Source organism: Danio rerio, chromosome 23 (genome assembly GCF_052040795.2).
Source record: "Danio rerio strain M-AB ecotype USA chromosome 23, GRCz13ab, whole genome shotgun sequence".
Classification (NCBI taxonomy): Eukaryota; Metazoa; Chordata; class Actinopteri; order Cypriniformes; family Danionidae; genus Danio; species Danio rerio.
Window position 1 is genome coordinate 25,809,104 of NC_141043.1, and position 25,507 is coordinate 25,834,610.

Below are 25,507 nucleotides of genomic sequence, written 5' to 3' on the forward strand. Positions count from 1 at the left end.
ATTTGAGGAAGTCATATGAAATTAGTTTCATTTTTCTTTTCCAAAAGTGTTTTTTTTATTTTTTATAAATTAAACTTTTGAATCTAATGAATTTTAATCAAAGTAGTACAGTTTCACATTTGCCAACCTGAATTATTACATGATGTAGAATGCATGAAGAGCTTTATATTTGTTTTAATTCTATTTTGTTCCAGTTAAAATTGAAATATGAAAAATTCTGCTGTACAAAAGAAATTGCTAAAAATGCTGGATTACCATAATCAAATTTTGGGTTCAATATGGTCAAACCAATCATTAGGATTTCATTTTTTTTTACTAAAATGACTTTTTATAATCCAGTGGTTGGGTTTGCCTATATTTAACCCAACGTTGGGTAACAACTAGTACTGGGTGATTAAATCGAATTTATTGATTAACTCGAGTGTGAAGTTCACATTGATTTGTTTGAATGAAAATCGGTTTTCACCCTAACACGTGATGCTTATCTCAACTCGAGAAATGTTGCGCTCTATGAAATGAAATTAAAAACAACGAGGACGCACAAATGTGCGTGTCAAAAAAAATAAAAAATTCAGGGCTCTTAATCATGCATTCACTGCAAGACGCGCATTTGAAACTGTACGCAACCTTTTATTTCTCACAGTAAAAAGTAATGGATAAGACGATAAATGGAGAAGACGGGCATATGAAAGGAACCGGACACTGTAGATATCTATGACTGATACTGATTTAATGTTGCAAAGATGTTCGTTACTGTAAAAATCAACACTTACTAAACTAGCTCAGTGCACTATAGACTATCAGATGCAGCGATCTGATGCAAATAAAAGCAATAAAATGCAACCCACTAGCCTAATGTATGTAAGTAATATGAACTGATATAACACAAAATAAAAATGATTAAACCTCTGAATAAATGTCATTACAATGTCTGAATCGTCTTGATAAAGATCCCCGTTTTAACCATCGAGTTTGCTTTCAATGTAGGTTACTTTCACTGTAATTGTATAAAATATTGTATTATAATAATAATAAGAATTACTATTATTATAATCATTATAAACCTTTTGTATGCCATTTATAAATAAAGCTTTTGAAATTTGAGGTTTTATATGACTTTTTTTTTTTTAGCATTTTTAAATCTTATATTTATAGTTATGATGAGGTTATACAAGTTAATAACCTTCAACCCCAAGCATTTTTTGAGGGTGAAATAATTGATTCAAATCGTAAATCAAAATTTCTTTTCTTTTTTTTTCTTTTTCTTTTTTTTTTTTAAAGACCATATCGTCCAGTCCTAGTAGCAACAACCCAACCCATTTTTTTTCGAATATCCATTATTTACAACAACCAATCAAATTAATTTAGCTTCAATTTGCAGATATTTTCTAAATTGTATGCAGTTTGCGTAATGGACACATCAGTGGGTGTGTTTTTGTTTTATTTATCTCTTGCGATTAAATGGATCGTAAATAAAATGGATGTTGGTATGGATTTTCTTCATGTTATCCTTGTGGAGTTATTAGCAGTTTGTCACTTTAAGAGGCTCGCACATAATTATTGTGGGTCGGCATTAACTAGTTTTTCCCTTTTAGCTTGACCTCCGCTTTAACCCGTGTGACGGGGCCGGTGTCATAAGAGCCACTGACACCTTTGATTTGATCCACTTCATTTGTCATCTCTTGCTGAGGAATAATTACAGCAGTGGCAGGCTGCGCCCTGGGGAGCGCTCAAGCTTATGACCTTTTTGTTCCCTTAAACATGAGCCAGAGACAAAGGCGCAGAAGAGCGCGAGTTGTGATTAGGAAAATAATGGCTCTGACAAGTTAGAGATTAAATTGTAAACAGGCCGCGAGACATATCAATACTTGCTGAGGTAATTGATTTTGCTACTGCGGTTCCACTGGCCGTAACCGGCTGTTAACGCCGCATTAATGAACGCTGGATTTCAGATGGAGGTTAAAACCTCGCCATACCCTGAGACCTTTGCTGTTTGTTTACCCTTGCCAGAGCGAGCCGTGTGTTTGTTGTAGCCGTTCGCATCATCTTTGATTACGATAAATCGATGAGACCTGAACGGTAACATTTGAAAATGACAAGCTTGTTGTGCTGCTTGTCATTGGGAGGACAAAGAGGAGCGCAGGGGGGGTGGAAACACAAACTGTGGTCATAGAATCAGCTCAATGCTCCTGTTCTTCATCAGAGTGAAGTGGCTCCATCAGAGCGGGAGGGAAATTATACTCTATTGTGGCAATACACCACAATCCCACTCCAGTCGCCATTAAGCGGAGCAGAGCTATTGAATATTTGCATTCCCACTTGATAGCGCCACTTTCTCCCAGGGATAAAATGGTGATTGCATCCATTTGGAGACATCTGAAACTCTCCTTATCAGATCTCGATTGGTTATGTTTGTGTGAATCATTAAGAGAGAGCGCATTGTTTGTTCAGCTTTAGGCTCTGTTGTATTTACTGAAGTGGGCAGTGTGTTTCTGCATGTCAGGGTCGTGCAGTAACATGGCTGGTGCAGGGTCACGGTGCGGTTCACAGTTTGGCCAGTGTTAGTCATCTGTGTGAGACATCACTTAAATACACTGTGATCTCTTCAGTCGTTTTATAACTGGATTACGCTGGTTAGGCTGCACTACAGTAAACTACAGGCATTCTTCTGCTTTAATACAGCTAATATGAAAGGAATACAATAAGTGTTTGCCTTCGTAGTTTAGTACACAATGCAGTAACTGTTAAACGTAATGTAAATAATGATGTGCTAAAAGCTAGGGTGGAGTTTGCAGGAATGATTAATGAGTTTGGATGTGTTTGTAATTGCATTTGGATATATTTGTTTTTTGTTACACCTAGAATATCTTGAGCATGTACAGTGATCGGCATAATTGAGTACCCCCCATTTTGTCAATGAATAATTATCTCCCTTTCTCAGTGATTCAATGTATTTTGGTGCATTTAAACAAAACAGATCAATTAAATAGATATATTTATTAAAATAATATTTTAGTCACCAAACATATTTAGAAAATGAAAGATAAAACAATTAAATTAAAACAAAATATTGCAATAAAAATGTAAAAACTAAACTAAAAAACTATTTATATTATATACTATACTATATTTAATATTTTTCTTTAACATATAAATGTGGGTGAACTAGGTTTCGGACCGTTATCGTAAGTTATTTTGTTAGATAATCTCCAGATTTGGCTTCAGTACTGACTAATCTAATGTATATGCACAAATATCAGTGTCTTGGGTTTTTTTCCAGCTGTGGCGGCAGGCCTTTTACACAGATCTATTCTATTCAATTCGATTCTTTGCTTGCACGCCGATTTCATCTGTTCATGCACAAAACTTCATACCCTTAATTATTCGCTGATTTTCTTGTGTGCTTTTAAATAAAGGCTGATAAAGTGTGATTTTGTTGCCTTTATGTAATATATATGTCTCCAACATTTATTAAATTTGCTAGGAATATTTATGAATGTCCCCAATAGACCTACAGAGCGGCATTAATGTCTCCTGAAGTAAAGTGGCTATAAACTCCAGTAAGAAAGTCAGTGAATGCAGAGCCATAGACCTTTATCTGTAGATAAATTATAATTTTGCAAACTTTGATCTTAACTGAAAGGTCCGTTTTGCTGGCCTCACGCATCACGCACCTGTCAGTCAGTCAGCATGTCACCCTAAAAGTGTTAAACAAATAACGCACAGCACTACTGCGGTTACAGAGAAGTTTGTGCTGTTATAATTCACTTATCTTTTAATGCATATTGGTGTGATAATAACCCGCTATAAAAAAACATTGACTGAATGCTTTGAATGAGGAGCTCTAATGTAGCCGTGGCGGGATGAATTTTGGTGTGGTGTTCCGGCATGAAAGAATGAATGTAGCGGAAACCATGAATAATATTGTATAGCTTCTTATTAAAAATATGAATTTAAAAGATAGATTTGTGAGGGGTGTATCAATCATAGTTAATTATAGAGTGTATAATTAACATTCAACATATAAAAAAAATAATGTTAAGCTGAATGCATTAGTGCTCATTCCAACTGAATGGGTCAGTTTTTTTTTTCCTCAATGTTACTTTTTGGAATCTGTTTGTCACGCGATCTACTAAAATTTGCATGCATCTGGTATTCTGCATCAATCCAGTATGTGCTTGGGTGCCTTCATATTTAGAAAAACTTTATATTTGGAAAAAAGAAAGCTGTCCTTTGGTGTGAATGGATGGCTTTGAATGAACTTGAGAATTCGCTAAATGCCTAACAGATCTCGTTCTTGTCTTGTGGAGAGTTCCGAGTCCATATGTAAAGACTGTTTGGAATTCAGCCTGTCCATTTTGAGCTGCCATTCCCTATTGAGCCTTAAAAAAGATGTTTTTGTTGTCCATCCAAGAATACCTGTGAAGTACCGTGGGTCAGCCCTAGAAGCTTTTGAAGCACGCAGGGTCCACTAGAGATGCATTCACACCCAGCAGCAACCACCCACAAGGCTGAGCCATGAAATCTTTTCATCATTATATGCTTTAAGATGCCAAATTCAACCCGAGCCAAATACTCACACAAGCAGCAACGGCAACAAGCAGAGGTGCTGCTTAAATTTCTGTCGGATTTGCTTTGACCACCCATTCAATTTTTGGCGAAAGCTTAATCTCCCATTTTTGAGTGATAATGTGTTGTCATGAACACAAAGAGCTAAAGCGGATGCTGAAATTCCCCCGACCCGTCCCCTTTAACCTTCTTTACAAAGGAAGGAGTCTTCCTCAAATCAAGTTATTTCATCCCTTTGGTATTTGAAAAAGATTTCTCTCCTGATAAAGCCAGCAAGAGCCTTTCCTTTGGGAATGTGGGCACTGTTTCAGTCCTGTCTTGTGCCGATTAAAGGAGCACTTGTAGATAATCCGTTCGAATAAACGTCTCTGTTGCATATGGGGGTGGAAAATGGAGGGTTAGCGACATGGGAAATGGGTGGGGGCTTGAAAAATTTGGATTCCTAAGTGCTTATCACCTCGGTACAATCCGCCACTCCGCAAGGATAAATATTTAATGACGGGGAAGCTGAAATAGAGCCCTAACAGAATGGGTAGAAATGGATCTGCTATTTATACGCTATACTGTTCCATAAAGCAATGGAATGGTTAGGCCGCCCAAGGTTATTAGTATACGTGCTGTTGATTCATTCATGTGTTTGTCTTTCTTCGAATCACCTTGTGTATTCAAAGAAGCTGCGTTGTGCGCTAGCTTGTAAAATGGCTGCGGAAAGTCTTGCAGCTTGAAGCAAAGTGTTGCAGGATTATCTTAATATTTGTCTGATTCCTTAAACAGTTTGTCAATGGACAAAGCACACAGTCTTGAGTGTTTTAGAGAGCTGATTATATAATCTTGTTCTTTTCACACTCCCAGTTGCTTGAAAAGTTAATGATTATAGTTGTTGGCATCTGTTTTTACTGAGCTTAGTTTATGTAGTTTTTTTTTTATTTTGGAACTGAAGCACAGGCCACCAGGGATCTACTAAAGCAACACTGGATACTAATAAATACTCACTTGTATAAAATAAAACTTGTTATTGCCTGAGTCATGGAATTGTACGGAGAGCGAGTGGAATGTTCGGGAGAGCGGCAATGTTTTGACAGTTGCACGTCACTATTTCTATGGGTCAGTCAAATGCCATTGGAAGTGGAGCAGTGCAGTTGTTGACTCTTGAGCCAAGTTGAAAAAGGATCCTTCTCGTGTTGTTTATACTCGTGATGATTTGGGCCGCTTTAGTGTAATCGAACAGGTTCCAAAACGCTCGCCGAAGGAACACAATGGATTACATTGTGGACAGAATGTTTCCATTGTGGAGATGCAACTCTCTCAGGCACTTCCGAATGGCTGGATTGGATTACCAGGCTCTTTTCATGACCGGTTTAGATGACTGCTGATCAATGGGCTCTTAGCTTCAAATCTAATTTGTTTTTGGGCTCACTTGGTAATTCTGATCACAGATTATTCCTATATAAAATTAATCAGGTTACTGATGTGTTTTTTTCAGACCGCTTGGATTCTCGTAGACATTAATTGCAGCAGTACCACATTCATTATTGAATTTTAGATCTGCTTTTGCTACAGAGGGTTAGAGATGTACAACATGCGATGGCTCCACAGAGCGATGTGTTATCTTTGTAGAACAGCTCATTAAGATGCTTCAGTTGCTAAGTCTTCATCAAATTGTTTGTGTTTTTTTTGGAAGATGACAAACAAAAACGAGCACGTGGGCTAATAATTATCAGAGAAAACCAATCTCTTTTTCCAACGTGAATTGATTTAGAGCATGCTTGTCCAGCAGTGGTTGGGTTCTCCATCATACTGTTAGAATTTCTGATGGGACACAAGGTAGAAAGGAGCCTGTTTAACCGTGTGATACATGAGGGGAACTGGAAATTACGTAAAGGAGCGACTGAAAGAGATCGGAAAAGGTCAGGCCACATTTCATTTCAGCCGAGCTTTTTATTAGCTCTGCCCAGTATGCAGTTTAGAGGAAAATACAGTTGCTCAGCAGTCAATGGACTACTCATTTAGATTGACACATGTGTATACACTTGGATGAATGTGGCTCTGTGCTGAACATGCTTGCTCTGTTTATGAGCTTACCCGTGCATTTGCTAGCTATTTTAACTTGGACGCACACAAACTCCCCCCCGAGGTTCATTCCTCGCCGTGCTGTGGAAGGAATTGTAATGCTCACTAAAGAGCTCAAAGCCTGTGAATGCGTCTCAGAATAATACTGTGATCATTGCACACTCTTAAAACCTGTAAAATACACTATTTTCAGTGTCTTTAAAACGATCTGATTCGGCTCTCTTGGGAAATGGAGGCTCTGTGCAAAGAAGTGGCAGGAATTCCTGTTCTCTAATTTGGAAAATTGTAACAGCATTTTTTTTTTACTCGCAGCTCTAATAAAGGCAATTTGTGGCTTCTATTTTCTCAGGCTAGTTAAAGGGGTAGTTCACATCTGTAGGCTGTTTTTCTTCTAAGGAACATGGAAGATATTCTGAAGAGCCACAGTGGGGTTTATCCAAACAATGAAAATCAATAGTGTCCAATTTTCTTTTGAACTACAGGGGGTTTGAGTTGATGAAGGCTAATAGTAAATGAAATCATTAATCATATATACAATTTCAGATAGAGAAGTTTTTTTAACATTTAAAGCCATCCACCAGCTCTTTTGCAATAATACTGTTATATCTCGAATCCTCAGTGAAGGGGTTTGACTTTAAGGGCTATTTTAACGATCTAGGCGCAAAGTCTACAGCACATGGTGCAAATGGATTAAGGGTGTGTCTGAATCCATTGTTAATATTTTGAGGACGGAAAAATATGCTTTGCGCCCTGACGCATGGTCTAACAGGGTTGTGCTTATTCTCTCAATGAGTTATGGTTGTGTTTTGAGCATAATGTGCATTAAACCAATCAGAGTCTCATCTCCCATCTCCTTTATGAGTTAGTTGCATTGCACCATGGCACATTTGCTATCTACATGGGGAACTTTTTAAGTGGAAAAACTGAATGCTTCTAGCGAGAAAACAGTTAAACCATTTGGAGTGCGAGGATAAAGAACAAGCCTCCTCCATTCAGCCTCTTTACTTTTTATTTACTTTACTTTTACTCTTTACTTTACTCACTCCACTGAAGGCATTCATTAGCCTAAAAATATAATTTAATTTAAGCGCAAAGATTTGTTTCAGAACTATTTTTTAATTCAGTTCTAATTTCCTGCAAATGAATAAATGAACAATAATAACGAATGTGGTAAAAAAAAAACAGTTCTTTCCATCATCCATATGGTGTTGCATACATCTCCAAAACCTGACAAGTGGACAAATCTAAACTTGTTTATATTAAAAAGGAGATAAATATTCTTATAAAAATAGTACTGCTAATAATAATAACATTGTACTGAAGCAAACTGTAGTGAATATACTGAATAAACTTTTAATCCTTTATTTTTTTCATATGTAAAGATATTTGTGTACTACTATACATCCTGTGTGTATTAAGCAATGTGTAAGTATTTCGACGCATAGGCACACAACTAACGCGCTCTGTGTTGATCAAAGGCTCAGTCTATTATAGTTTCTCAAAATAGCAATACACCAAAAATGTACAATGTACACCTCTTTTCTAGACCGGCACACCCATGAGTCCACACACTGGCGCAAATTTATTTGCTATTTAAACATTGTGGCGCAAAACGTGAAGATTAGAGTTGCGATGCTCTAAAAATAGCTACACATCTTGCACCAGGTATATGATAGGGCCCTAAATGTGCTGGCCTGACTAGAAAAGCATGAACGACATACCCCCACTTCCCTTGCCCACCTCCCATTGTGCTATGTTGTAAAACACAGGGGTGTTTTAAGAGTCGGCATTGTGCAAACATACCAAAAGCCTGTGAGCGTTAACCTAATACATTATGCTTGCTTTTCTCAAATGATGAAAAATCATCAGACTTGTGTTTTCTGGAAGCCTCGCAACACTATCAGTTAGGGATAAAGTCTCCATTTCACACATGAATGCATTACGAGTTAATCTCCCGCCTGCCACTGTACACTCCTTTAAACACAACCCTGAACCCAGTGAGCAGCGGCAGCCTATTGTTCAGGTGCCTCCCTCTGGTAAATGCATGTTTTTTTATTTCCAACAGCTGCTTTACTACGTCACGATGTGTTTAAAATAAAAAAAGCAAGTCTGGTATGTGTATATAGGTTGATAAGTGTACACTCTTCCTGGGAGCTGTGCGCCACACTAAAACGGCAGAATGGTAATAGTTCTAGTCAATGCATGTTTTATGAGCTGTCCAGAGAGGAGAGGGGAAGCTCTGATCCTGCTTGTTTCAGCAGCGTTTTCATTACCCTCCAGTCACTTCCCCTCCTGCCTGCCGCTCCAAGGCATGGAAACAATCTCAAATCATGTTTACAGTGCAGCACATTTGGACTCCATACTGCACCAGCAGTCGAGAGAGCTGTGACTTTTTATTATTGTTTTTATTCCTCTAAACATTTGAGCTCAAAGACATCGAGGAGGACACAGATTTGACACTTAAGGTGCTCTTGGGCAGACCCTTTTCAGTTTGGCTTTAAATAAACAAGCTTGTGTTTTGTGTGGCTCGCAATGGAAATAGGACTGGTGAATTTATATTTATATTTGAGCCATAAATGGAGAGGTGGAGTAACAAAGAGGGTGTTATTCAGACTAGAGCCTCTTAAAGACAGTCGGGCTGTGGGTTTGGAGAGGTGGCTGATCCAGAAACAAAAGCCGCTCCTAATTAAAGGTAATACCGTCCTGTGGTATCTGGGGTGGAGGTGCTTTTGGCAGAGCTGTTACGCGTGTTTTTGAATGCCCAGCTTGTTCGAGAGACCATCTGCCAGAGTTCGTGAAGGAAAAAAAAAGAGGAGACACCGCCAGATAACTAAATAATTTAGTCTGGAAATGGTCTGACGCATTGACCTAATGGCATTGCCGCTGTGGCCTCATCATCTTTAACCTTATGTTTTCAAAGATGAGTGTGGAGTAACGTTGCAGTGAGAATAAATGAACAATAAGCCCGAGCTGAGATCTTTCCTCCAGGCCCTGCGTTTCATGTGATGATTAGTAGGGGGGAGTGTGACGCAGAGCTGAGCCCCCCTTCTCAGTGGGTGTCTGTCAGGACCAGTGCTTCCCTGAGACCTCCCTGCTTTCACTCTGAATAAGGCTCAGCCTGTGCTGCCATGAGGCTTTTGATCAACTGACTACATTTAGATGTCTTCTTTTAGCTACAAAATAGTTTTTTTTTTAATCTCGCACTCTGCACCATGTTAACAGTCTTTCTACGTCAGCTATTATGCTGATTGTATTTTGATTGAGGGGTGAAATGGCATGCAGGCGCCTCTGCTAGACAATCTGAACCTATTGAAACAGTGAATGGGCTTTTGTAAACTGCTGTATTCGCATTGTATTGTGAATCAAAGCAGATCAGCAGAGGTGGGGAAGTGTAACGTTAATATCTTCTGTATCTAGGATAGATTTAGAAAGTGACGTATGTGTTTATCTACCATTGATTGAGTATTGATCGTTCATGCACTGGTGAGGCCAAGCCAAGTGCACATCTGCTGCAGAATGACTGTCTGGCGGTTAATACCACGTTTACCCACCTTAAATACTTGTTCCTCTAAATGTGCATTGATTTGTTTCATATGCATACCCTGGCTCTATTTTATTGAATGCAAAAAGACATTATGGCTTACTTAATGTCAATAATAGTTTGGCCATTTGATGCAATAATCGTTTGTTCTCACGTCGCATCAAACCTGTGTGTGTATATAGGCGTGGGACAATAACCGGTTTCAAGGTTTACCCCGGTTTGGAAAAGTCAAGGTTTTAAAACTGCCAAAATTTCTGCTATGCCGTTCCTATGGTATATGTACGATTTTTCTTTACATTATTTAGTTTTGTTTTGTTTTTTAGGACAACAGTATCTCCGGCAGAAAAAATATATCCAAAGATGGTGTTTTAAATTGTATTGAAATCAGTGTTTTTGAAATGAATAAAAACAGCAAATGTCAATGTTTCATTTGAATTATTAAGCCCGACATGTTTACTGCTCCAAAATATTTTACATTTTTATCAACAAAAAAATATATTGTATTTAAAGGGGGAAAATGTTTAGTTTTTTTACTAAGACATTTTAAAAAACAACGTATTTTATAGCAGTAATCACAACACTGTGATATTTTTATCCAAGGTTATCATACAGTCAGAATCTTATACCGGCCCATGCCTATGTGTATAACAGATGAAGTCAGTTGACATTCATTGTAAATGTAAATCAAAGAATGAAAGTCATTTGGTTCTTTAAAAGATGATTCTATCAATAAATTGATGTAATTGGGGGTGACCAGTTATTATAAAGATATGTTTCATTGAATTGTTCATTAAAGAGAGTGGTTTAAAATGCTACCAAGAAAACCAGGGAAGTCACTGAATAATTTACTCAATCCTATATTCAAATATGGAAACATTTTAAATGGACTACAGCAATTGCTTGTTTTTAAGAACCTTTAGACATTGAAGTAATACTGCTACTACTACTAAACAAAATACCCAAGTCAATAAAATGAACACATTTTTATTGACGGTTAACAAATTGAGAGGAACCATTTTACTAGTGTTGCCATGGCAGCAAAGTAGGACTATTAAAAGCAACAGAAGCAAGTATACTACATAGAAATGTCCTGTAAGTGCGTTATTTGAGTAGAATGGGCTATATGCACAGCTAGTATTTTTCAGTTAGTGATGAACTTCCGGTGAAAGCCTTATGTGACTATTTTCAATTTCATAAGATTCCTTTTCCAGCATAAATGTTGTAATGCAATTCAATTAAGTTAAATAGACTTAAGAAACCATTCAGTTTAAATGGCGTTTAAATGCAGGTGTCGTCATTAGTTGAAGGCTAGTGCAGAAACTCAATTGACAATTCTGCGGTAAAATACATTTTTCATATTTTAAAAACATGGTGCAGAAAAAATGTATTTAATGAAGTGCTTCTTGTTTGGTCTGAAACTCACTTTATATCGTATCTCAGCCAGGCAGTGATAGCGTTTTCTTTTTTTATTATTATTATTATTATTATTATTAATCATATCTTAAACGCAGTGATTTTGTATGGGATGACAATTAAGCGGTAGCTCTTGGGTTGGTTGACTGAAATGAAGTTTGTGTGCATATACCCCTTTGAGAAGTTTTTTTTTTTCAATGAGACTGAGCTTATTTGGTAAGCGTGTGTGATTCCTGCATAGTTAGTTATGTATGAAAACGAAAACCAAAAATGCTAATTTCGGCCAATAATTTCTCTAAAAAAAAAACACTACATTTTCTTAATTTATCATATCATAGAGGTTTTAAATAACACTGTTCAATAAATGGTGCATCGCATTTGCATTCCTGATTTGTTCATAGTCAATGTGTAAGAGTTTGTATGTACGACTGGTCTAAAAGCACTGCGAGCCACTATCCAGACACTGCCCCCACCCTTTCTGCCACACGGACAAACCAGTCTGAGAGGCCTCCGTGTGGTTTGCAATGTGTTTGTGTCTTACAGTGTGAAATGAAGTTACTCTCAGGCACGATGCTGATAATAGACACAAGCGCTGATGGGGAGCCGGCCCCTCCGGGAGCCGTGCAGAGGGAATACACACTCGTACACAACCACTTACTCTCACATACTCGGATTGCTTGGAGCCTTGCCTTCAGCCCCTGGTTTACTGACTCTTCAGGGCTCAGATTAGCCTCCTGATTTCTGTGTATAAATCATCAACGTTTGTGTACTGACAACAGAGATACGCTGAATTCATTTTTTTTTCCAAGCCAGTGTTTGCAAGATGCCCTCTTGAGATCTGAAGCTGACAGTATATTAAAGAAGAGAGGTGTATACGCTGACTGCATAACACAAACATTAAAAGGGATATTCAGATACAGATTCTCCTCTTTCTGAAACCTAGAAGTGTGCATTTGAAAGCGTTTTTGTTGGTGTAGTAAATCAGTAGCCTTCTTTTATATGCATATTTATTCTGTATTAGGCTTATGTGAGTGTAACTTGCAAGATATTGATCAGGGTGTCTGCGGGGTGTCTTAATGTCCTAAATTTAAAATCTAAAGTTTTAGGCCTTAGAAAGTCTTTAGTCCCGGTCCGATCACATGAATTTGTCACAACTTCGGTACGACACCATTGCAGAAAGTCTAGCATGTTTATTTATTTATTTTTTTGGTTTTTCATGACGAGTTCCGTCACGTGGGTGACACTGTGCAATCAGAGCACATAATTTCTCGGTTATATCAGCGGGTGCTGCTGTTAGTACGCTGGTCAGGTAAAAAAAAAATTAGGCTGCATATTAACTTATGGTTAGGTCACAAGTGGAGAAGATCAATGATTGGTTATGCAAACTTGAATTATTTTTCTAAAATATTATTAAGGTGTTTTAAACTATTTTATCTGAAAGACTGGCACAAATATGCAGACATCTGAGTTTCTGAGTTCTCTCATCCTTCCAACAGAGTTTGTGCTTCTGAGGTAATCTGGAAATTAGTTCAGTGCTGGAAATACATTGTAAAAGCATTACCTGCTCATTCAAATTTGTCATTAATAGTGATATAGCCTTCTCTGAAACTGAATATTTCACTTTAATTTTATTTGAGGCTTGATTATAAATATACAAATTATATTTTTGTTTGTGGCCCTACACAACTCTATACTATATACAACTATACAGGTGGATGATTTATTTCACTCTGAGGAAAATGAGGATTTAATGAATGCTTCACTGTGATTGTAACACAAACCTCGTTTATATATCTGCTCATTTTTAATATGCCATTATTTTAAACAGCATGTGTTGAGCATCTGATTTTTCCTTGCTGCTGCTATGTGCTTTCATTTTTTTTCTTACTGCACATTTGTTACCCATAATTCAACATTTTATTAAGAAACAAAAATCACATAATCTGACATAGTGACTTTCGTAACCGACAATAAAAATCGTGTGGTCTGACTGGGGCTTTAAATTCATTAAAAGAATGTCTTGTAAGTCTTAAATAATTTTAAATTGGTCTTAATTTTGCTATGCTCATGCACATGCATTAATTTTTAGTTCATTATATTTTTAAATCTTGTTTTTTTGTTTTTGAAGAGAGAATATATTTTGAAAAATTGTATATCTTATACAACTAGGGTTTGCTAAATTTGACTTGATGAAACCTGCAGGGACCCTGTTGATGCAAGATACACGTCCTTCTTCATTTTAATTGAGTGTATGGCATGTGTAAATATGTGCAAATAATTTTACGCACTTTATAACACTGTTTCTGGTGCTTTTAATGCCGTTTCAGATTTTAATTTTAAATGGTGAATAAAATCTCTAATTTGTACAGTTTTTATCTTGACTGATCATCCAAATCTTCTTTATTTTTAGTCTAGATCTCACAAAAGTCTGCTTGTTCATGAAGGCTACATTAAAAGAATAGACTGCTTAGATGTTAGACTGTATAACATGAGTCTTTATGCTTTGAAGGAAGGCCTTTTCTCATATTATTTCACTTAATGGAATGGGCTGTGGTAATACTTAAAGATCCATCAGCCTGTCGACGCAATTTAAAACTCAATAAAAACAGTTCCCGTGTGGAGAGGGTCCTCCATCGTGCTACAAGACCGTATCAATAAAGCAGCCATTTATCGAGAAGCACTGAGTAATTGTTGGAAATAGTCAGTAGTTGCCATTAAGATTTGAAGTAGGTTGGATTTTATTCAATCTTTTCCAGTAGGAACAGTTTGAGAATAAATGTGCGCCATCAGATAAAGACGCCTGTTATTAGCAGACCGATGGTGTGAATCAGGATTTTCAGTGCGGATTATACGCGCTTGTTTTGTGTGATCATGTGAAACTGTTGGAATTAAAGTGCTGCGAGTCATAATTTCACACAGTACAGAAGCAGTGTGGTGCTTTTCATCAGCAATAACAGAAATCGCTTTGATAACTCTCCACCAGATTTTGCTGATGTTTTGTTGTTGTTGTTGTTGTGCTTCAGATGCCTATTTATTTATTTCTTTATCGAGCTTTTCGACTTGGCACTCTGGCAAAATAGATTGATTTCAACAAAGCTGTTTTCAGAGTAGCTCTCTTGGATGAGCTTGGAACGAGGCATTTGTCTGATAAATCTCAGTTACTCGTATCGCAGATAATGTTTTGTTTGATGTGTTCCAAGGCTAATCTTATTCGCCCAAAACAATCACATCTGACGTGCATTTCACAACTTCCTTCTGGAAAGCCTTCGGTAATCCTCAGCAGTCAAATGTTGATTTCATAACGCACCGTTTGAAAACTGTGATGGGGATTAGAAGAAATATATACTGTTCTGCTCAGTAGCAGGTTTGGTTAGAATCAAACAAACTTAACTGCATTTGCTTTTTTGGTGTGGGAACACTGTTATGCATCAAACAAGTGGGCCGAGACCACTGAAAAGAAGACATTGCTTCACTTCTAAATGAACTCTAGTGCCGTCCCAGTGAAATGTGAGCACAGAAGGGATCAAAGGCAACAGATTTTAATTAATAAATAAATATGCTGTCGCGTAAAACAACCATAAACTGGTTAGAATACTTAAGCAAACCTGTTTATACGTATATATGCATTGGTGTGGTATTGTGTATTAATCTCTTCATCCACCACCAGTGTGCAGCATCCACTTGGATGACACGACGGCAGCCATATTGCGCCAGATTGCACACCACACACCAGCTGATTGGTGGTGAGATGATGAAGTCAGGTATGATATGGGGATGGTTAGGAGGACATGATGGACAGAGGCCAGTGGGGAAATTTGGCCAGGATGCCGGGGTTAAACCCCTACTCTTTTTCGAAGTCAACTGGGATTTTTAACGACCACAGAGTTTAACGTCGATTTACCGTCGTATCCAAAAGACAGCGCTCACTGAGCAATATAGAGTTCCCATCAATATACTGGGGCATTAGAACCCAGACAGGCCGCAGGTTGACCGCCCCTGGCTAGTCTCACTAACACCACTGTATTGGTGTATGGTGCTATTAAATTGTGTATGGTGCTTTTAAAAGGATAATTAATCAATTACCTCATTCATTCTCTGTCATGTGTCCTTTTTATTTTGTTGAATATCAAAAGATATTGAAGAATGCTGGTTGCTTGCAGCCATTGACTTTCATAGTAGGATACTAAATTAATATGGAAATCAATGGGTGCCAGCTTACAGCATTTTTCAAAATGGCTTCTTTTGTGCTCAACAGAAGAAAGAATCTCTAATAGGTTTTGAAGAAATTAGTGAATAACTCATGGTAGAAATGACATATTTGAGTGAACTATTCTTTATACACTTCATAATAGGGCTGCACAATATTTTTTATCAGCATCTTTATCGCAATTTGATCTTTCACAATAGTAACATTGTAATTATACACAGTGCTGGGTCTGGATTGTTATTTATCATTACACAAGTGTATATTTCAGGCCTGTGAAAGTTTTAAAAGCATTTAGGCATAAGGTATTGTACCGTTTGTAACTTTGACAAATTAATAACAATCAATTTTATTTAATTGTTTTTAAAATAAAGACTATGCAGTGTTATTTTACAGTTGATTATTCAATTACTGTATCCGCTTCAGTTGTGAAGTATGAAATACTGTTTCCGGGTCCATGCCGCTACTCATTTCCATTAAGAAAATATTTATTTATGAATACTTTGTAGTCATATCACACATAAAAGTGAATTTAATATAAAAACATGGTGTGCACAACAGTCTCTGAACCGTTGGAAAAAAATGAATCACGTACTCACCTTCGGATATTAGTTATGGATATGTATATTGCGATTGGGATTTTCAAAAGTATTGCGTTGCTTTGTAAACACTTATTATTACCATTTGTTGAGTCTCCCCAAACAGTTTAATATAGCACTTGGACTCAGAAGCCGCTTCACGTGACTTCACACTTAACAAGGGGATATTTAAATATCCTTTGACTCCTTGGAAAACAATAAAACGCTGTATATTTAATTCATAACTTTGTCTTTATCGAATTTATCTGTGCTTGTAGATTGTTTCTTATGTTTTATGCATATACACTCTCCTGCAGAATCTTTCCAATCAGTCTAAAAGTATAAATTCTTTCCAAACGATTATTCAACACATCTAGTGAAATTGTATTTATATTGCAATACATATCGCGGAATAAAAAAATATTGCAGTGTTAGATTTTTACCCATATCGGTGAGCCCTACTTCATAAGCTTAACAAGAACAAATAATACATACAGAATGTACCTCAGTCATCATTATCTTGTTTAATGAACCATAAAAAAATATCTGTGGTCATATTTACAAGAGCTGGTATTTGAGGGAAACTCTTACTTGTGTACGATTACATAATTGTATCATATCTTATTAATATAAAAAGCAAAACTCCATAAAGGGACTTTTTTTGCTTTCCATTATAAGAGCTTTCTAACAGCATTCTCTGACTTATCCACACAGCGAATGCCTTTTGGACTTTCAAGATGCGTTTGCTATGAGCAAGTTGTGTGACAAAATCGAAAGTGTCAGCTCGCACATTGTTGAAACCACAGTTTGTATATTATTGTAGGCCATAAAAGATCACACACCTCATGCGAGCACTTGCTCTCTCACTGCCATCTGCCTAGTTGACTTTCTACATTCTAAACAATCTTCAACTGTATTTGCACATAAAGCACCTGGCACTTTGAGCTTTCTTGGGGAAATAGCATTTGTGTTTGCCTGATCCTTTATTGGCTTTTGCCTCAAATCACAGAGATGAATGTGTCGGCCTATTGGCGTAATAGGAGAGTGATTTAGGATGAATAAAACATGCAGCATGAAAGAGTAATGTTGAAAAAGGAGTGTGTTTTGTAATAGAGCCCTGCTGCGTGCCCATTGTGAGGTGATGTGTTAATAGTGGAAGAGCAACTGTGTGGTTGGAGGGGTGAGAAGGTCTAATTCATCCGCTGCTCCGAAGGAGAAATGTATTTTTATTTAAAACCTCCTGGCTCACACCCCTTGACTTCATTGCAGTAATGGAAATGGTAAAATAGGTGCTGTTGGCTGAGACCCCTGAAGCTTTTTTTCTTCTTCCCCCTCTCTCTCTCTCTCTCTTCATCGGCTTTCACAAATGGCTGATTTTTCTCCCTCCCTGCTTCTCTCCCTCCCTTTTCCATTAAGACAGCTGGTATCTTTCAAAAGGTCCTGCTCCGGTGATTGATGTGTAATGGCTTCAAGCCTCACCTGCCCCACAGCGCGTTATTCATCTGTGGGTACTGTTGAGGGGCGGACTCGCCATTGCTTAATTGGTCCTGGTCACCATTCAGACACCACATGAACTGCTGCATTGTTGCTAGTCTGTCCCGTGAACTTCGCTGCGGCCGCTGCTTACGCTCCTCCTGTTGGTATCAATAAGACAATCTTTGCACGTGAGAAGGTGTGGATGGTTGACCTTTCTGCAGTAGTGAGTTATTCGTCGCATGCTGTGTGGACGATGTAGATTGCTCGTCTAGTGCTGTTGAAGCCGTGCAGGGGTCATGACATCCTTAATCGTCCCACAACACTGTTTCTGGAAACTGTTTGTTATTACAAAATAAAGCCACCTCATAAGGTGACCGACTAATTCCTAAACACTTTAAGAGTTTAGTCCCTTGTTGAAAAAAGAATACTAATAATAGTGTTAGGAACAGTGTTAAGGGTAACGCATTTGCAAATAATGCAAGTTATGCAATATCACTTTTAAGAAACAAGGAAATAATCTTGCCATGTCTGTTGCTGACATGCCATTAAATAAAAAAATACATTACATTCTAAGTAACGCATAAAGTAACACATTACTTAAATGAAGTAATTATATTTGTTACATTTTTATAAATGTAACTCAAGTTAATTTTTAGATTAGTACGCTTTTAAAAATAGTTTGTTGAATTAAAATTAGTGTAATCACGTTGAATCACACTCAATGAGAAAATGAGCTTCAACAGACAAGAAATAACCAAGATGGCAAAGCCTTACATCTCTGTGACGGAAGTATTCTCATTATTTTGAACACAAAGGGGATAGTCTCAATGGACAGTGATTTTACTGAACCAATAAGACAAAATAATGTAATAATAACAAAAAAGTTCAAATTTTTAAAATTAGTTTTTGAAGGTAATTGAAGGTTATACAGCGTGTTAATGGCAGAGCTCCTCTAGTTAAAAAAAAAAGAAAAGAAAAATACCTTGCAAGTTCTGAAATAGATCAAGCCTCAGGCAGGTATGAAAAAGTAACTGAAATGTAACGTAACATTACTTTCCATAAAACGTAGCTAAGTAATGCAATTAGTTTTTTTGGGGAGTAACTCAGTATTATATTGCATAACGCCCTATTCACACGGGGCTTCAGCGTCAACGCTTGACTGAAGGCGTGTCTGAAGTTGGGGCTGAAGCGATCGTCATAAAAGCGTCAGCCAGTGAAATCCAGTCAGCAATAGGCCACTGTCTGAGCTAGTGTATTTGCATACAGCGATCTGATTGGCTGACGCTTCCGTCGGCTCTTGAAAAGTTGAGCTAGTCCCAACTTCTGCAGCGAGCAACGCCTCTGAAGGCGTTCAAAGTGAATGGGAAGTGTTGACGCTGACGCCCCGTGTAAATAGGGCGTAAGGCTGCATCACTGTCTCTCCACTCCACCTATTGTTGGTGCCTGGTGAGCGCACTGGTGCCGTTGTCTTGTGGGTGCTGCACACTGTTGATGGTGTGGAGAGACCTCCCTTATGATTGTGAAGTGCTTGGGGTGTATGGCCATGCGCAATAAATGTGCTTTAGGCATGGGACGATAACCGTTTTTAAGGTAAACCATGGTTTTGATACCATGATGTGCACTTACACCTTATGTTGGATCTTTTCTTCATGCAACTATGTCTGAGAAATTTCTTAGAAAAATACTTTAGAAAATTTTTGAAACTATTCGCCAGTTTATACAACAGTGGTGATTTTGTCCAGCTTGTGTTTTAGCTGTTAGCATGGAATAAAGGTTTTGGAAATTGTTTACCATTGCCATGTTTAATTGTTCTTCAGCAACCCGCCACAAGCGGAAAAAAAAAGTCAATTGCACCTTAAGACTATTTGCATGGTATCTAATGGGAATGCCCTTTTGTTAACTACTCTATTGAATACCAAGAAAACATGCATCTCATGTAAACATGTCAGGTCATTGTCTCTCTAATGAACTCAAGTGGCCTGATTATGCTGGGCTTCCATTGTGATCGATTAGCCAGCAAGTGTTTTAAGCATCACATCAAAGGGTTGATTTAGAAATTGTGACATTTTATCCTAAGCCAAGGTGACTTGCTCAAGTAAAATGCTCAGAATTAAAGCACATATATGGTTAGTGTATGTATGCGTGTTCTTTCTGGCGGTCAGTGCTGTAACTCATCATAAGGTGATTAATGTGGCCATGACGTGGCGGCGGAGCTCAGTAATCAGCCTGTAGTGTTGGAGGTTGATGAGGAGAGCAGCTGCTCGTCTACTCAAGATGACAGGCTGCCATTGACAGGGCTGCTTGTCAACCGCGCCAGTGTGCCTGTCATAAGCCATTTCTCTTCATTTTTATACCTGCTCTATAAACACACCTCTCACACTGACAAACAGCCCAATTCTGTCCTGCTGCTGTCCTCCCGCAGGCTCCTCGCATTTCTAAATTCACTGGCTCCAGCTTTTTTTCACCCAGTTGTCAGGGTTAGCTGCACCAGAGGCTGTAATCTTTACTTCCCCGTTTATCTGAAGAGGAAGGGAAGCGGCGACGCACCCTTTCAAGTGCACTTCATCATTACGCAGCCATTTCACGCTCTCATATTAGAGGTTTCGTTTTGTTTCGCACTTTTCAGCCAACGTGAGATTGATCTTTATTTTCATGAATGTTGACTTAAAAAGAGGCAAGTAGCAGCGAGCGTTGTGAAAACAGGATTTGATCCAAAGCTGTTTTCTGTCGGAGTCTCTTGCCAGGTTTTTTTTTCTCCATGCCTGTCTGTTCCGATTTCTACGGGTGATCGCTGAGGTAGGGCTGCCTCTGGCCAGGTTGTAGTTAGTCTGACCAGCATGCACAACCAACAAACACTGTGGCCTGGAGGAAGCACAGAGTCTTTGAATCCTGTCTGACGTGTTACTTGTGTAAAATTCTCGATAGCCTGAGCTGGCTAGTTGTGCAAAGGTCTATATAAGCCCTAATACCCTGTAAAACGTGCAGCTGAGCCTATTTGATAATGCAGTGGGGAATCCTGTTTAGGTCACTGTGCAGGGAAACATAGTGGCGCTTTTCATCGGCAGGCAGAAATGAGCTGGGGAATAGAGCAGGCAGCTTGAAGTTTGTGCTCTTTTTGATATAGCTGTGCTCAGAGCTCTCCTGAGGACGCGCGCCGCTGCTGTGGAGAAGCACACCGATTGATGTTCCTTTTTGGCGCGACGTCACAGCACTGCTCGCCGGCTGTGATTGATTAAACCGATTGCATTAGTATCAACAGGCCCTTGGTTTTACAAATATCTCGCGCTGCATGTTGGGGGATGTAAAACAGATCTAGAGCATGTCTTTGTTAATAGTGGAACCATCAAAAACACAAACAAAAACGATTCTCTCGCTTTGAATGCTTAAGTGTAAACGTGATTGCTTTTTACTTATGCATTTGTACACTTAATTGTTTTTATTTACGTGTGTATTATACGTAGGGCTGGGTCAATAAACTATATTCTATGGAATAACGATTTTTGACGAGAATTTGCCAATAGCTAAAAAAGCTCTGGACTTTTTTACTCTATTGATCTAAGAGCCTGTCACAGCAGAAATATGCAACAATGGGAATCTAGAAGTGTGTTGATGTTAGAGATGTACCGAATTTTCAGCCACTAAAAACTTATCCTCTGTAAATGTTATGCCATTTAATGGACCCTATAATTTTGTGGCTTCTGTCATTCTTGGGGTACTCCTTTAAATCTGGAACCATTAACAACTTATATTGAAATATATAGTGTTATCATTCAATATGGAAAATAATTATTGAGATTGCGTTTTTGCCATATCGCCCAGCCCAAATGATACATATTTGTTAAATTATGAAATTTATTTATAACAAAATCATATAATATTTGATGGAATGTATGAAGGAATATTTTAGCTGGTTGTCATGGAAATATTAAATTTTATTTTCAAAAATTGTACATGGAAATTTATTTATTATTTTGTTATTAATTAATTTGTGTTTTTAGGGAGTTACACCACTTGACTAGTATTGTCCTGATACTGGAATTTGATAGCAATCTGTACTGAAATTTTAAAAACGTCCATTTCCCGTTAACATTTGAGCACATTTTTAAACGGCTCTGATTTTGCATTGTGTTCACGTGCTCAACAGAAATGACTATGATTGGCCGTGAAGGTCATTAGATTACCGAACTCACCGCTGTTTACTAAGTGTAATCAGATACAGCGGCACTGGATCATTTTAAAGCCACACAGATCAGTCAATTCATTAGCAGATTGCTCGTATGTCGTCTTATAAACAGAACAGATGATCTTTGTGCTTTTAAAACGCTCCAGTGTCCCTCTATCTGTACTTGGTAAACCGCGATGAGTTCAGTGAACTGATGACCTTTACGGCCAATCATAGTAATTTCTGTTGAGCACGTGAATACAATGGCGAGTCAGCACCTTTTAAGAATGACCTCAAATGTTAGCGGGAAAATTTTAGAACAGATTGATAACAAATTCCAGTATCGGGACAACACCACACCTGACATTTTACTAGTCACCATGCCTTTAGGTTAGATTTTTTTGTTGTTTGTACAATTTCCTAATTGTATTGTTTTTGAGAACTTTATTTCACCAAAGCTAGCATTAAGTGCAACTGTTGCCAAGTAGGTGTGTCCGATATAAAGATTTTTGATTGTGGCCTCAAATTTTTATGTATCTACAATATACTTTTTTATGAAACATTGTAATATCATGGTTGAATGTGTTTTTTAAGCCATGTCTGTTAAATACCTCATTTGCATGGCACTATGCTTTTTTTTTCTAAGCGCATACACCAGAATAGCTCTATTTGTGCAAACTCACCACAACGCCTGTCAAACAGTGCTTCATTATAGGACTTGGTTATCCTTCACGTCTGATTGTGCTAAAGCTGTCAAAACCACACAAGATTTACATACAAACACAGTTGGTTTTCTAATATGAAAGTCAACAGTTAAGTGTAAAATGGATGTGTGACTTCTTAAACTGACTGCAGAATTATAGACTAAACATGTTGCCGCTTGTCATTAAGGGATAGTCACCAAAAAAATGTAATTCTGTTATTATTTGCTTATTCTGATGTCCCAAATGTCTGTATTCAGTTCTTTCTTGTGCTAAACGCAAGATACATTTAGGAATGTGGGTGACCAAAGAGTTGGTTGTTGATGTTGGAGAAAAAAACAAACTGTAAGTCAGTGTAGACTAGCAACTGTTGGTTACACATGCTCTTTGAAATAACTAATGCTTAACAGAAGAAAGAAACCTGTTTTAGTTTTGCAACAGCATAAGGTTGAAAGGATTTTCATTTTTGGGTCAATTATCCATTTTATATTAGTAAAACAAACATTTATTAACCGTTTTATTTTGTTTATTCAGTTTATGTAAATGTTAAAACTAGGGTTGTCAAAATTAGCGTGTTAACGCACTTGATTAATTTGAAATATTTAACAGGTAAAAAAAAAAATTACGCAGTTGCAGTTTATTTTATTTCCTGTTGTGGCTGATGTGTGTTCAACGCGTCCATAGAGGCGACCTAGGTGGCCACCTTGGGCAGCAGAATAGTTAGCGAACTCCCCGGTCCTCACATTCATATGCTACACCCACCCCCTCTCTCACGGCCCTCGGCCTTCCATACGAATAAAACGGCGTGATTTGCCGTTTGCCTAGAGCACCAGTTCAGCTTGCTCTGGTCTTATCCATTTTTCTTTGCATGTTAAACATACGCAGAGCCAAAGACGCGTTTTTAGAAGGACAGTTTCAGTATAAAACAATTAATGTCACATCACCAGGCTATCCTGCGTTTCCTCCAGAGTTTCATGCAGACTTTAACAGCAGTTCAGCAGTTCACTCTTATTCAGCATATTTTAATTCAGGATGTTTAAATGGAATTTGATACCACATGGCGAACGGAAAGAAAAACCATTTCGGGACTTGCGTGATCCTTTAAGGTATTCAAAAATTGCTGTTTACATGGTCGACTCTTAATCAGTATTATCTTATTCATCAAAGCTGAGTATTGGTGTCCATGTAAATGAAAGTGCCAGATGAATTCACAAGCTGTCAAACACAGCCCATTTCTCTTCCTTTAAGCTGCGTCCATGAGCCCTCAAATGTTTCATTAAGTTTGACGTGTTTCCCCCTTTTTGTAAAGTGTCTGGTTCACATTGGTGTGTCAGAATCTTTGCTTGTGAAATACAGCCATACTTTAGAGCGCTTAGTTTAAGCAAATTTGATTAACGCTATAGCACTTGTTGATGAATCTGAAGGGATCTCTCTTGGGGATCCCTCACTGCGTGCGTTGTCTGTGTATGTTTCTAGTCCACTAAGAATCCAACATGGAAAACATTTTTGTTTGTTATTGGCATGTATTGTTTTGAAATTCAATTGGCACTTACATGGCTGTGTTTTTATTTCTGTAATAAATACGGCATTTTGTGATTAATCATGATTAATTATAAAAAAAAGTTTGGTTAATCACGTTAATTTTTGTAATCATTTGACAGCCCTAGTTAAAACTAAGTACACTTACTCTACCTGAAAAATGACATGTTTTGTATTTGTAATGTTAATATTTGTTCTGTTTTATCTTTATCAAACAAATTGACAGGGTTTTTCATCTATGCCCACTGCATTTGTTTTTATTTTTAAAAAAAGGTAATCAGTTTGGCTGTACTGCTCAGTATACTTGCAAAAAAGTAAAACCAACATCACAAAGATTATGTGGAAAAAATATTGTAGAATTTTAATATTATTATTATTATTATTATTATTATTTATTTTTTATTTATTTATTTATTTTTTTTTACATTTTTGGGGTATTGCCATATATTCATTTAGTTTCAAGTTAAACTCCATTTAAAAAGGTAAAAATTATGGTTAGATAGATGGATTCATAGATAGATACATAGATACATAGAAAGATACATATATGTCTCACTGTGTCAGGGAAGGTGAAACTAATCTCTGCTAATGAATAGTTCACGTCATTGACCCATCTAAAATGCCATTATTTTCTGTTCTCCCTTTAGCTCTTCTGAAACACTGGGGTTGTTGGTGTGGCCAAATTTTCCCTGGATTTGATTGGTAAATTCAGAAGACTGAAGCCCAGGCTCACAGTCTACCTTTCACGGAGGCCCAGCCGTGAGAGGACAGAAGAAGGCACGTGGCGAATCATGACTGCCGACAAAGAGAAAGACAAAGAGAGGGAGCGCGACCGGGACCGGGACAGAGACCGTGAGAAGCGGGACAAAACACGGGAAAGTGAGAGCTCACGGCCCAGGCGCAGTTGCACGCTGGAAGGCGGCGCTAAGAACTATGCAGAAAGCGAACACAGTGAGGATGATGACAACGAGACACCCGGGGCCGCCACCGCCGAGGAGGCCACTAAAAAGAGCAAGAAGAAGCTGCCCAAGAAGAAGTCACGCTATGAGCGGACGGAGAACGGCGAGATCACTTCCTTCATTACGGAGGACGACATTGTTTACAGACCTGGTGGTGAGTTATGCTTGTAAAATCGTTATTTAGTATGTCTGGATATCAAAGTTTACTTTAATACACTATAAAAAATGATTAAAAATCCCTTGCTTCAAAAGTGGCAAGTTGATTTTACTTAATGTTGGTAATTATGTTGTATTT

The 25,507-nt window shown here is 37.8% G+C and overlaps 1 protein-coding gene across 13 annotated transcripts in view; it reads left to right on the forward strand.

Annotated features, from left to right (window-relative positions):
* The window catches only part of rerea (arginine-glutamic acid dipeptide (RE) repeats a), a 242,115-nt gene that overhangs the window by 106,032 nt on the left and 110,576 nt on the right, over positions 1–25,507 (forward strand). For all 13 annotated transcript variants that reach the window (XR_015523491.1, XM_087307030.1, XM_087307036.1 and 10 more), the window contains one exon: positions 24,901–25,366. Coding sequence is in view for 12 of the 13 variants with exons in the window: in XM_087307030.1 (XP_087163156.1) it covers positions 25,045–25,366 (322 nt within the window). In the remaining variant the exon portion in view is untranslated. The remainder of the gene's footprint in view (positions 1–24,900; positions 25,367–25,507) is intronic.